Below are 13,969 nucleotides of genomic sequence, written 5' to 3' on the forward strand. Positions count from 1 at the left end.
ATACTTGACTTAGCTTGAGAAATAGAGCGTTACCAGTTATGTCACAGCCTTCAGGATGCTCCTTCCTGACCACATCCCTTTCTTCCCCTTACAAAGGTAAACACTATTCTGAATTGTTTGTTTATCATTTCTCTTATCTTTTAAAAATAGTTTTACTACATATGTGCATCTCTAAACAATATTTTTTAGTTTGGGATTTTTTGAAGTTTATATAAATGCTATCATACTGTATGTATTCTGTGACCTATTTTAGTGTTTTTTTTTAACTCAACATTAAGTTTGTGAGAATAATCAATGTTGTATGGTAGCTCTAGTTTCAATATTTTCACTAATGGATAGAATTTCATCGTATGAATATATCATAATTCTCCTTTTCATGAGCTTTGGCTTGTTTCCTGGTTGTGAACATGAACAGTAAATATTTTTGTCTGGGACTCCTGGTGCTCCTTGCAAGTTTCTTTAGGACGTCTTTATATGTAGAGGTGGAATTGCTGTTCACAGGGTATACATCTGGAACTTTTTTAGATAGTGCTCGATTGTTTTCCAGTAGGCCCTCTCTGCTCTTCATGTCTTTTGTGTTTCGGCATTCACTTCACTGACTTAGACTTTCTTTCTCTCTCTCCTTTCTTTAGGGTAATCAGGAGCCACGTTAGTTTGGTTTGGTTTGGCCAGCACCCTAGCACAACACCAGACTCGAGTAGGAGCCGAGTATGTGATGGCGTTGCTCTCTTGGTCCTAAGCAGGCCTCTCTTTCTCTTTCTATCTAGGCCCAGCTATAGCTGAAGGACTCCAGTCTCCCACTTTCAGACATAAAGCTCTGTGTCCCTTCCTGCATGGGCCAGTGTTAGTAAAGTGTGCTTGCCTGTCCTTCCTGCACATCCATCACTGTGTTGGACTGTTGACATTTGGACAGCTGCCCTCTCTAGCTTGTTAGATTGAAAAGGCATGAGCCTACTGGCAAAAAGCCACTGGGTAACAGAGGGGAATAAATTAAAATCACTGATTGCTGTTGATTTTTGGTCTGCCCCTATTGGTCACTGAAAAGTCCACATAATAAATTGTTAGCCCAAGAAACAGCCAGGCATCCTGATCAAATCAGGAATTATGCTTACTTGGCATGAGAGGCTTAGGCTGGCTGGTTGTTTTCATCCGCAGGGAGCATGCAGTTATGTCGTGTCTACTGACCAGTCCTTGAGATTGTCAGCTGTCCTGCTCTGACTTTGTTTTTCAGCCGTCAACCTTGTACCTCCCAGCTCCTTGTGGAACACTTGTGTTCTTTGGAGCATGCTGTTTTATCTGCAGGATGGAAAATAACACCCTGTGGGGAGAAAATGGCCCGCTATTGGCCCTTCCAATTATTAGAGTCATCCGGTTGATTTGAGGTCTCCTTGGTGTTGTTCATGTTTAGAATATATTGGCAACATGCACTCTGTATACAGTACTCTGTACATAGTCTAGAATTAACATTTTGTCTTGTGTAACTCAAATGAGACACAAACATATGACATATATGTACTTAAGAAATGTAAACCTTATTTTGAATCTAAGGTTAGAGATACTTAAAATGTCATGGGATTCAGTCTTGTGAAAATGTGATCTTCTACCTAGTGCAGAGAATTGAAAGTTGCGTGATAGGAAAGTCACACTCCTTTTCTTGATTCCGATAGAAATATAATTGCTTTTGAGAAAAAAATCCTTTCCCTTTATTAGATATTTAAATATACATATTCTCAAGTATGTACTCTGCTCTTATTTAATATCTACTAAATTCCCTCAGAATCCGTAGTATTTTTTTTTTGAGGAAGATTAGCCATGCGCTAACATTTGCTGCCAATCCTCCTCTTTTTGCTGAGGAAGACTGGCCCTGAGCTAACATCCGTGCCCATCTTCCTCTACTTTATACGTGAGATGCCTACCACAGCATGGCTTGACAAGCGGTGCCATGTCTGCACGAGGGATCCGAACCAGTGAACCCCAGGCCACCAAAGCAGAACGTGGACACTTAACCACTGTGCCACTGGCTGACCCTGTAGTATTTTTTTTTAACTTTTTTTTTTTGAAGATTGGCACCTGAGCTAACATCTGTTGCCAATCATTTTTTTTTTCTCCTCCCCAAAGCCCCCCAGTACATAGTTGTTTATTGTATCTGTGGGTTCTTCTAGTTGTGGCATGTGGGACGCCACCTCAGCATGGCCTGATGAGTGGTGCCATGGCCGCATCCAGGATCCGAACCTGTGAAACCCTTGGCCGCCGAAGCGGAGCACGAGAACTTAACCACTCGGCCGTGGGGCGGGCCCCTTTTTAACTTTTTATAGATGAAGAGCATACCTATAATTGGCTTTAAGATAACTAAATTGTTCTAGTCATTGCCATTTTTACCAGCATTTTTCAAAAATAGAAAGATTAATACATATCCATGATTAGAAATTCAATCAGTACAGAGGGGTGAACATTGTAAAGGAAAAAAGCCCCAGTCTTATCTCTTTTCTTACTCCCCAGAGGTAATCACTGTCAAAGATGGTTGGCTTTTAAGAGTCTGTTACAAGCAGGTAGGTCTATTATAGTTCCTTTATGAAACTCACAGCTTTAGAAGTTGGCATTGTTTTCCCTCCATGCTCCGTGGCTTCCTCTTCTATGGTCCATGGATTGGATAGTGGTGTGGTGCCATTGTAGGTACCAGGTGGCATGTTGCTTGATGTTAAGGGAAGGGTTTTATAGTCTCATTATTGCTCCCTTGTCTTCGGTCTTTGTATGTGAAATTTTCCTTCATGTTCTTTTCTCTTTCTGAGTTGCTTAAGTAGGAGAGGCAGAAAAATTATTAAATTTCGTAGGAGTGCAACATTTCCGCAGTGGCACAAAACTAATTATTAGGAGACAACATGTGCTCTGCTGTATCACTCACAAACTATGTCACATTTGTCTTTGAGTACAAAGCACATTTGCATATCCTTGTCTGTATGTGAGCTTAGGGAAGGAACTCAGTGATATCAATCACATTTAAAAAAAAATGGGTACTGAAGTTAAGCCTTATTGGACTGAAGTGTTGGAGCCAAAGGAGGTGGCCATGGCTAGGTTGGCATGACACACCTGCAGTAGAAGTGTCACTTTCATGAAAACACTTGGGGACAGTTGCCCCTCTAACCGCAAAAGCACTAGACAGGCCAGGATCTGTTTCTCTGTGTTCTTATTGCCTGCTAGGGCGAACTCTCCCACACCTTAGTTTTTCATCCGTTGACTGGGAATACTTTTACTTACTATCCATTCTAAGATGTGGGTGAAATAAATATAAAATAGGACCGTAGACCCACAGGAGAGAGTACTTCTTAAATGATAGATATAAAGTAAATGTAATTAATCAAATAAGAGAGACCTGGTGAAACTTCTATTCTGTCCCTAGCATTAAAAGTCTTAAAGGGGCTGGCCCCATGGCCGAGTGGTTAAGTTCTCTCACTCCGCTGCAGGCGGCCCAGAGTTTCGTTGGTTCGAATCCTGGGCGCAGACATGGCACTGCTCATCAAACCACGCTGAGGCAGCGTCCCACATGCCACAACTAGAAGGAACCACAACGAAGAATATACAACTATGTACTGGGGGGCTTTGGGGAGAAAAAGGAAAAAATAAAATCTTAAAAAAAAAAAAGTCTTAAAAGCATATTTGTACCTTAGAACATTTGAATTTCACATTGTGAGTGTTGTAAGAGAATCTCCTCTCTATCGGGGTAATAGTATCTATCGTCCCTGTGGGAGCTCAGATTCCTTAAGTCAGAAGGAGAATGACTTTCACAGAGTCTGTTTCACATGTATTGATTTACAGATCTTTTGGCCACGTTAGTGGTTATGTGATTTCTTTTTAAACTAGTTTTCCAATTTCGTAGCTGAGCCAATAAGCTGCCGCTGTTACTGTTAGTGCGTGCCTCAGTGTGCATGAGGGAGGTGCAAGGCGGAAGATGTTTGGCCTTTGTCTTCTCACTGCCTCACCCCTGGAGGCTTGTTCTGTTTTGGCCTGGACTTGAAGGCTCGGTCGGTCCTCTGAAACTTGGAGTCGGCTTGGCTGGCATCAGTGGCGTCACGTTCTGGGAGTACTCCGGGAGTCCGGGGTAGTCATGGGGTGATTGACGGAGTTGCTCTTTTTCCAGCCTCAGTTTGGAGCACTATTAAGGGCTGTTGAGAAAAGACAGAGTTTGAAGTTGGTGTTAGAACGTCTTTCAGAGGCCCATTGGGCTGCAGTTGAGCGAGGCTGTTTGGCTCTAGATTGGCAAGCCCTGGCGGAACCCTCCCTTCTCTAGGCCTAGTTGGAGGAATAGCCAGCATGGCTTCTGAGGGCTGTAGAGAACCAAGATGTGTGCCCAGGCACCAACTCGAGCGTTTCCCTCTTACTGCTGTCCACAGGCAATCGTCTGGTTAGAAAGCCTGCTGGCCCTGTGTTCCCTTTTTACCTTGTTACAAACCAGAGAACGGCTGTAGTCCTAGCTCAGGGACCCACGGAGGCAGACCTGTACCTGGCTTCTACTTGGGTAGCACAGTAGAGAAGGCCAGTAAATGATGAACTATTGTTACTTAGCCTGTATAATTTAGAAAACAGTTCCTTAAAACATCCATTTGACATTCAGTTATGCCTTAAGATCGTAAGCTGTTAGATATTTAAGGCTGTGCTGTCCAGGACAGTAGCCACTAGCCACATGTGGCTTTTTAAATTAAAATTAATTAAAATTGAATAAAATTAAAAATTCTCTTCGTTAGTTGCACTAGCCACATTTCTTGTCACACTGGTCACGTGTGGCTAGTGGCATCCATATTGGACAGGGCAGATCTAGAACATTTCCAGGACCACAGAAAGTTCTATTAGATAACACTGTTTTAGAGAGAAATTTGCCTAAGTATGGCATTTCTGGTATTAATATTTATGGTTTTCCTTATTCATTTAATTAAACTGAATACTTTGTCCTCTTCCAAATTATTTTTAAAATGCGGTTTTCTTCGCTATTTCAAAGCCCCATTAGTTTTCTTTTGTTAGTTTTTCCCTTTTAAACGTTGTTACCTTCTCTGCTCACCTCTTGCTTGGCAGAATTTGCTTCCTTGTGCCTCCCTCCCATTTGTTTCCTCCAGTTTGGGGTCTTAGTCAGTATCTATTTGGAAAACCATCTGGAGGCATTAACTTTAAAATGGTGTTTAGAGGCTGGCCCCGTGGCCGAGTGATTGAGTTCACGCGCTCCACTTTGGCGGCCCAGGGTTTCGCCGGTTCGGATCCTGGGCGCAGACAAGGCACCGCTCATCTAGCCATGCTGAGGTGGCATCCCACATGCCACAACTAGAAGGACCCACAACTAAAAATGCACAACTGTGTACCAGGGGGCTTTGGGGCGAAAAAGGAAAAATAAAATCTTTAAAACGGTTTTTAGATGGTAGGATTATGTATGATATTAATTTTTGTCTTTATTTTTTGATGCGTTCTAAACTTTCTACAGTAAGCTTCTATTATAAAAAAAAGGCGAGTAAATGTTGTTTTAAAAATATATATTTAAAAATACATATTGACTCTACTTGATTGTACACCTCAAAGGAGGGACCTTTTTGAATTTTATATCATGATGAAGCTGTAAGAAAAGTACATATTGAATGGATCAAGACATGGGGGACTGAAGTGTCACTCCACTCACTTCTTTTCTTGGTTCTGGAATCGCTTGCTCATTTTTAATGGGAGCAAGGTGGTGAATGGAGAATGTTCTAGACCGCTGCTTTCCTCGTGGTGGGTGGATGGTGAGGCATAGGTGGTAATATAGTGTTGATAATGACATGTTCATTTATTTAATGTTTGTGTAGATTCTTTTAGAGTTTTTAAGATACACTAAAGGTCAGAATATCTGAGTTCAGTTCTAGCTTCACCAATCTTTCTCACCCTGAATACTGCTCTTCCTTTCTCTTTGGGAGTCATGATCCTTGTGAGCTCCCAGATAGACCTGTGTTTTGTTCATCCTCCCAGCAGTTTTAGTCCTTTTAGTTCTGTAAACACAGACACTAGGTACTAGCCATAGATTATTTTGGCAAAAAATTTTTAGAACTGTGATGTGCATCTTAGAAATTACACTGTAATTTTCTCTGTAGGTTTTTTTTAGTGACTGATACAGATATAGGTAGATATGAAAGGAGTGATGTTTTAAAACTTGATTCCTACTACAATGCGTGTTCTTCTCTTTGTAGAATGCATGACTCTTCCAAATGACAGTCTGCCTCTCAAAACCTTATTGTGAGCAAGAGTTCCCCAGGTAACATTTTGGGTATAATTGGCATATTAATTGTCCCGGAGGAAATTTAGACTGGTTATTGTGCTTAGATATAGGAAGGTGTTTTTTTCTTTACAGTTGTTCTCCAAAACATTGTGTGTGTGTGTGTGTGTGTGTGTGTGTCTGTCTGTCTCTGAGTCTCCTTTTGTTCCTCTTTTCCTAGGTGAGATAGAGATTCTTTGTAGCAGTTTTGTTATTTTTTTTTTTAGTGGTTTAGAAAAGACAAAAGGCTTAGGACACCAGTTGTCATTTGTTTGATCCCCCCTTACTGACCTTTTCCTGCCTCTTGTTTAAAAATACCAAATGGCGTCAAGGTTCAGAGAGTAGCTTTTTCCTCCCGTTTCTCTGTTTTATGGTACCTGTCAAACACATTGCACTCTGCTGTTTGTAGTTCTGCCATCCTCTGCCACCCCAGTCTCCTCCCAGGAGGTAACCACTAGTAGCAATTCAGAGTGATAGTTTAAAAATGAAAATCAGATCGTGGTACTTCCCTCTTCATAGTCTTCCCAATGCATTCATTTAGCACATGCCTATAGTCCAGCTGGTATGTGCCACAAACAAAATCCTTGATCTCGTGAGGCATATATTCTAGTGGGTGAAGATTAGAGACACAACCAAATCACTTTTCATCATACTTAGGACAAAACACTTTTTATGACTTAGGAGGTGCTTCATGCGTGGTCCCTTCCCCTGTGCTCACTGGCTCTGGGCAGGCTGGGCCCAGGACGGTCACCTCTGCCTTCGGGCTGTTGTACTTGCTGTTTCTTCTCCCTGGGATGCTCTGTCGCCGGATCATCGTGTGGCTGGCTCCTGGGTATCATTCAGGTCTCGGTTGACCTGCCGCCTTGGAAAGCTGCCCTCACCTGCCGTAACTCCATCCTGGGAGTTTACACATCTTCACAACTACTTATCATCATTTGAAATAATCCTGTTCATTTATGTGGTTACCGTATAGGTGCTCAGTAAATACATTTGTCAAATGAACAGTGCCTGTTTATTTGTAATGTTTATTGAATGAAAATCCATTACACACACTTCTTTCATTCAACAAATATTTATTGAGTATTTCTATGTGCCAAGCACTGCCCGAGGTCCTGGGGAAACAGCAGCAAACAGATTGACGAAGTCCGTTCTCTCCTAGAGCATACGTTCTGATGGAGGGAGACAGAAAATAAACAAATAATTAGATCTGTAATAAATAGTCAGGCAGTGAGTAGTGCCAGGCGGAAAAAGAGAGCAAAGTAGGGAATGGGAGTGTTGGAGGAAGCGCTGTTTTGGATAAAGGAGTCAGAGAAGGCCTCTGGGGAGGTGCCTTTGAGCTGATGCCTGAATGACGTGAACCTGACTAACTGAGCATTTGCTGCCTGCCGCAGTAACCCTCAGAGGCAGGTACTGAGGTCCCTTTGCCAGAAAGGGAACTGGAGGCCTGGTGAAGTAAAGGCATTTTTGCAAAGCTACACAGTTTAGAGGTCGGTGCAGCTGGAATTTGTCTCATGACTCATGATTGTCTGACACCAGAGCTATTTCTCTGTTTAAACTTGGTGTCCCCAAGCCCTATCTGGTTCTCATAGTTGACAAGTAATATTTAGTGCTTTATACTTTGTCATGTTGGAATTACAGAATGCTGCTCTGTTACCAAATTATCAACCGTGAGAGGCTTCAAAGCATAGTGGCTCTGGGTGTCAGTTCTGGGGCCAGGATTTTAATCCTGACTCTATAGTTTAGTTTACTCTTTGAGTGACTTGGGCAAATCGTTTAACCTCTCTAATGCTTCGATTTTCTCATCTGTAAAATGGGCATAATAATTGTCCCTGTCCCTCGTTTGTTATAAGGATTAAATGAGATTAATACAAATTAATTGCTGATGTGGCACATAGAAAACACTTAAAAATAGCTATTGCTATTGCTATCTTTACCGCCAGTCCAGTTTGTCTCTCTCCCCCCCACGCCCCTCCAAAAAGTGCATTCTCTGTAGAATCAGGGCACCTTTGTTGATACTCTGACTGCCTCCGTGAGACCATCACAGGGTCTTGGGCTCACTTTAGACACGGTTCCTGCCAAACCCCAAGCTTAATAGACTAGAAAGTCAAAGCACAGTAATTTCGGTTCTCTGAAGCCGTCGGCCGGGTTGGGATCCTGTTTCTACATCCTGCCGGCTTATATGAACGGAAGAGATGGTGCAGGCCCCGCCTGCAAACCACAACTTTGTTTTCAGCCAACTTGACGTGACAGCTTCCCTATTCTACCTGCTGACTTCTTTAGCTCTGCTTTGGCAGCCAGAAGAGCAACTAAACCGGTTTAGAGCCGGCCATTTATCACCAATAAAAGCTGAGCGACTCCCAGGAAAATGAGGGTTTAAATGGAATTGATATTTTCCTCTTGCCTCCTTAAGCTTTCCTTTTTATTTCTCAAACTATGGAAAAACTATTCTACTTTTACGGGAGCAACCTGATAGTATATTTAAGGCTGATCACGAACATTGGATCTTTGTATATATGTTAATTTTCCCCTTTAATAAGCACCAAGACTTTATTTTCCCATTTTGGTTAGAAATCTGCAAATATATTTACATGTTTCTGGTTCTTCCCTAAGAATGTATAAAACACAGATTAACCTCCTCTCAAGTGCTGATCATTGTGGTGAGCGGGATTCTCATGGTGAGCATCAGGGAGTGGAGATTGGTACGTGGTGTGTAACTACTTTTAAACTCATGTGTTTACTTTTTTAGTTTTTGTCTTTGTTTCTCCCTCTTGCTGTCAATATACCTTATTTCTGCTTTCTTGCTTCTAATATATCATAGGCTGAAGAACCAGGTGATCAAATGTGTTAAGAATGAATGGGCCCTGAATATGAGGCTGAATAATGGGCGGTACGCTCTGAGAGCGTGAGATTCACAGCAGTGGTGTTTTAGGGGTGAGGAAGAAGCATTTTGCTCCCTTTTGGCCCGGGTTGCGCTCCAGAGAGGTGGGATTGCCGGTAAGTTTAGCATAGGGGTTTAATCTTCTAAAGTCTTAGGAAGTCGAAAACCCTATTGAGGATACAGTTAGAGATGCAAGTCACCTTTTGCATTTGGGTTGGAGTATTATGGATTAGTAAGGAGCCCTGTATGTGGTCCTTGGTTAAGTTTGTTTTGATTACCTCTGGGCAAGCCAGTTTTTTTTCCTGATTTTTAAAAGTGAGGATACCTTTTTTTGCCTTGTTGATTTGTTATGAAGAGGAACAAAATGTTTGTGAAATGTTTGAGCATCAACATTCATAGAAATCACTACCTTCACATTGTTGGGTAATGTCAGTGAAACCACGAGTATGGTGGTGTAATGTCGGTGGACCTGCGCTAGCCCTGACTCGCATTCCTCACCGTTTCCTTTGTCTTCACCAGTAGGTTTGTGTTTGGCCCTTGCAGCTGATTCCCAGTGGGATGTGACAGTGTAATCCATCTCAGTCTATTGTTTAAGAAATTGTCTCCTCATAATTAAAATGTGTGGAAAGTCATCTACGGCATTCTGTCATCTCTGCCCTGTTCCATTTTTGCTGTGGATGAAAATGAAGAAGCAACTCTGGAAACCGAGGTCCTCTGGGAACATAAAAAGTCTTGTGGCTATTAATGGATTTAATTGTATTTCCTCTCTGCCACCAAAATGTGCAGTAAATTGTTTACGCCCTTGCCTTTAATGGGAAGAATTGTTCATTAGCTATGTAATATCATTATCGCTTTGTTTTTATTACTTGTAGATAATCCTGTCCATCTTTCCTTTTTAGAAAAAATTTATAAAGAGCTCTAATATTATTAAACGTTGCCCATTGATCTTTTTGGTTGACTTTTCTCTTCATGGAGGAGAAGGAAAGTATCATCTCACTGGGGAAAAAAACATGGGCTGGAAATGGGACATGATCTCCTAAACTGAGATCTGGCGTAAGATTAGTTTGGTGTGCTTTGGACTCGGGCCAAGTGATACGTTTACTGTGTTCCAGGAGGGCTCGGTCCAGACGGCCTCACTGACGGGTGAATGCCAGGTGTCAGTGTGGTGAGGTTTCACCTTATTCGAATCCATTTAAGAGAACATTTGATAGAAAAATGACTGTTTGGGATGATGGCGCTATTTGGGTTTTGTTTTGTTTTGTTTGATGCTCGTTCAGGTATTTCCTCCTATTCTTATAATATCTCTGGAGGAAAAAAGTCAGCATGTTGCTGTAATCTCTCTAAAACCATATGCCAAAAATACTTTGGCTTCAGAATTTGTTTTCTTGTTTGGCTTTACCTCACCGAGAAGAGAGCAGTCAATGAAACAGACCAAACGCAAGCTCTCCTGGAGGTTACCTTCAAGGGGCAGGGTGGGCAGCAGACAGTGAGCAAATGAGTGAGCAAATGACAGGGCATGTCCAGTGAGGAAAATTAAAGTAGGAAGAGGGGGATAAATGGGGCAGAGAGAGTCGCAGTCATAAATAAGGTGATCTAGAAGGCCTCAGAGAAGGGGAACAATCCTTGTGGAACGCACGTTTAGGCAAGCCGGTAGAAGGAACAGCAAGTGCCGGGAAACCTCCAGCAGGCCTGTGGGCTGGAGTCAAGTGAACGAGGTGAAGAGTAGTGGGAGAGCAAAGCAGAGAAGTAAAGGGAGCAGATCTTGAGGCCAATGCGAGACTCTGGCTTTGAGCTTGAGTGGGATGGGAAGCCATTGGGGTTTTGAGCCAGAGAAGCAGCACGGTAATGACCTCCATATATATGTATATATATATATATATATATATTTTTTTTTTTTTTTTTGAGGAAGATTAGCCCTGAGCTAACATCTGCTGCCAATCCTCCTCTTTTTGCTGAGGAAGACTGGCCCTGAGCTAACATCCGTGCCCATCTTCCTCTACTTTATACGTGGGATGCCTGCCACAGCATGGCTTGCCAAGCAGTGCCATGTCCGCACCCGGGATCGGAACCGGCAAACCCCGGGCTGCCAAAGCGGAATGTGCGCACTTAACCGCTGTGCCACCGGGCTGGCCCCCTGACCTTCATATTAAAATAACCACTGGCTGCTGTGTGTGGACTGGCCTGTGGAGGACAGGGGTGAGGCAGTCAGGAGTGTTGTGATGTTGTAGTGGGAGCTGGCGTTGCCTTGGACCCGGGTGGTAGAGGTGGAGGACATGAGAGTTCATCAGATTCTGGGTATATTTTCAAGCCTAAAGGATTCGCTTATGGATTGGATATGGGGAAGAACAGAAGAAAAGAATTCAAATATGACTTCAAAATTTCATTTAACTTCCTCACATCAGTTTTCTGGTTTTTGCAAATAGATTAATTATTATTGTCATCTCTTTATCTTAAGTGACATTATATGTGAACGAGATCTGTGTAACAGAGCTCTTCAAAGCTCTTGAGGAAGTTTGTTTCTACTTTTGCCATTTGTAATTAACTGGGAATAAATTTCCTTGGCAATTTCCTGGGTGATGGAATAATTCATAGGTTGGCAACTGATTGTGTTAAAAATCTAGATAAATTCTTTTTATGCTGTAAGCCATGATGAAGCTGTTGGAGCAGCTGAATCTCGACACCTCTAATTATTCTGCTGTCGCGTTTACTTGGTCTGCTATCTCCTCTGTGATCCTTACTTATTTGATGGTTTTTGATGCGGGAGATCCAGCGCAAGAGCCGTTAACAACTAGAGCGCATGGCCTTTGTCACTAACCAGCGAAACTGGAAAGTAAAAAACATCTGTTTGGTTTTTGTTTTTGTTTTAAATGACTGGTTTGCTCCAGCAGACAGCCTGTCTCTGCTTCCTTGGAGCAGCTCTGTAAGGAGGAATCCTGCTGCAGAATGATCTAATTTGTGTGATCTTGAAGGTGGAGCTATTTTTGAAAGAGAACAGAAAAATAATGGAGCCCTTGCCTGTGAATGCCAGACTGGATCTTGCTGATTTAGAAGGAAAAGGGCTCAGTCAGATCTTGTATTTGAACTCTTATTTCCCTCTTGGTCTACTCACCGTGTCTAGATCAAGTTTATGATAGATACATTTAGGTAATTGCTCTTGAAAATGGCAGCTGGGTTTTTTCTTTCTTCTTCTTCTTCTTTTACGTTTTAGATAAGTATATTTCTTAACATGCAGTTTGGATAATGTGAGTAGCATAAAAGAACAGTTACCAAGTTCAGGAATTAGAGTTCTCTTTATAGTTCTTTTGATACGCAGATGGTTTGTAACTGGTTGTCAACGCTATCAGACTTCATGGCCCCTTTTCTACCTGAAATGAAGTTCCCAGGTAATAAAACCTGCCAACAGGTCTACAGTGTCTTAACTGCAGTATAAAGGAATAATAAAGGAAGGCTTTTTGTAATACAATATGTATTTCTATATGTAAATTCTCAGAAGATATTTGTGTATGTTCACAGCATGTTAGAAACCATAGCCGTCAGGTACTTGCAGGTACATGTAGCTTTATCTCTGTGAATATGACACCCATAAATAGAGACGGATACAGGTGTATTGTGTGGGTGACTCGGATGGTATGTGGCGATGCCTTCAGTGATATGATTTTCTAGAATGGTGAATAAATCTTTCATCAAGTTCTACACAAAACAAAGTAAAATCTTTCCTTTATTTACAAAGTAGTTACATTCCTGGAAAATTCAGTGTATATGAAAAGGTGAAAAAAGTAGTTAAGTTTCTATGTAAAATCTATTTAGATCTAGTCTTAGATAATTATAAACTGCTTTTTATTTGCGTACATATGTGTTCGGCGGGACCAAAGGCAGATTTATTATGAAGATAGTGAAGCTTAAGCTTCAAGGCCCGTCATGTGCATAGGCTACTTCCATGGCCCTATTCTTAATTAAAAAAAAAAGTTTTTGTTAAAGTATAATATATACTTAGAAAAGTACACATATAATAAGAACAGTGGATGAAGTTTTATAAACTGAACATACCCACGTAGCTAACACCCATATCAGGAAACAGAACATTACCAACACCCCAAAACATGACCCTGGCCCTTTCTAATCCTACCTCTCTCCCCACCAGAGATGAGTAGTATCCTAACTTCCAGCAGCATAAGTTAGTTTTGCCTGCTTGTACTTCATGCACCGTACACTCTTGTGTCTGACTTCTTTGCTCAACATACTGTTTGTGTGATTCAGCTACATTGTTGCATGTAGTTACGGTTCATTCATTCTTGTTGCTGTATGGTATTCCGTGTGTGAATGCATCACAGTTTATTTCACCGTTCTGCTGGCGATGGTCATTTGGAAGATCTCCCGCATGGTCGTATGGGAGCACTGCTGTGAACAGTGCTTCTGTGAACATTCTTGTTCACGTCTGCCGGTGGATATAAGCACTCTCATAGATTTCGTTTCATTTCTCTCGAGCGCATGACCAGGAGTGGAATTGCCGGATCACGGGGTGTCTGTATGTTCAGCTTAGCAATGTATGAGAGTTCCAGTTGTGCCACATCTCTATTGGTATGCTTTGTTGCTTTCATTTCATTTCATTCTGGTTGGAGGTTAAATGTTTTCTCCAATGGTTTGAATTTGCGTTTCCCTCAGGAGGTTGAGTATAAGCTTATCAGCTATCTGGATATGCTGTTTTGTGAATTGTCTGTTCAGGTCGTTTGCTCATTTTTCTAGTGGGTTGTCTGTCTTTCTTACTGATTTGTCGGAATTCATTTTCTTATAAATATCTTCTCGTACTCTGTTGGGTTGCCTTTTTACTC

The 13,969-nt window shown here is 41.8% G+C and overlaps 1 protein-coding gene across 2 annotated transcripts in view; it reads left to right on the forward strand.

Annotated features, from left to right (window-relative positions):
• PACS1 (phosphofurin acidic cluster sorting protein 1) overlaps positions 1 to 13,969 on the forward strand; it is a 132,609-nt gene that overhangs the window by 1,672 nt on the left and 116,968 nt on the right. Inside the window, exon 1 of one of the 2 annotated variants that reach the window (XM_008533167.2) lies at positions 6,201 to 6,262. The exons of the other annotated variant lie outside the window; for it this stretch is intronic. Coding sequence (XP_008531389.2) covers positions 6,216 to 6,262 — 47 coding nt within the window. The 5' untranslated portion in view covers positions 6,201 to 6,215. Of the gene's footprint in view, positions 1 to 6,200; positions 6,263 to 13,969 lie in introns of those variants that run through there. 2 annotated transcript variants of the gene reach the window in all.

Source organism: Equus przewalskii, chromosome 11 (genome assembly GCF_037783145.1).
Source record: "Equus przewalskii isolate Varuska chromosome 11, EquPr2, whole genome shotgun sequence".
In the NCBI taxonomy this organism is placed as follows: domain Eukaryota; kingdom Metazoa; phylum Chordata; class Mammalia; order Perissodactyla; family Equidae; genus Equus; species Equus przewalskii.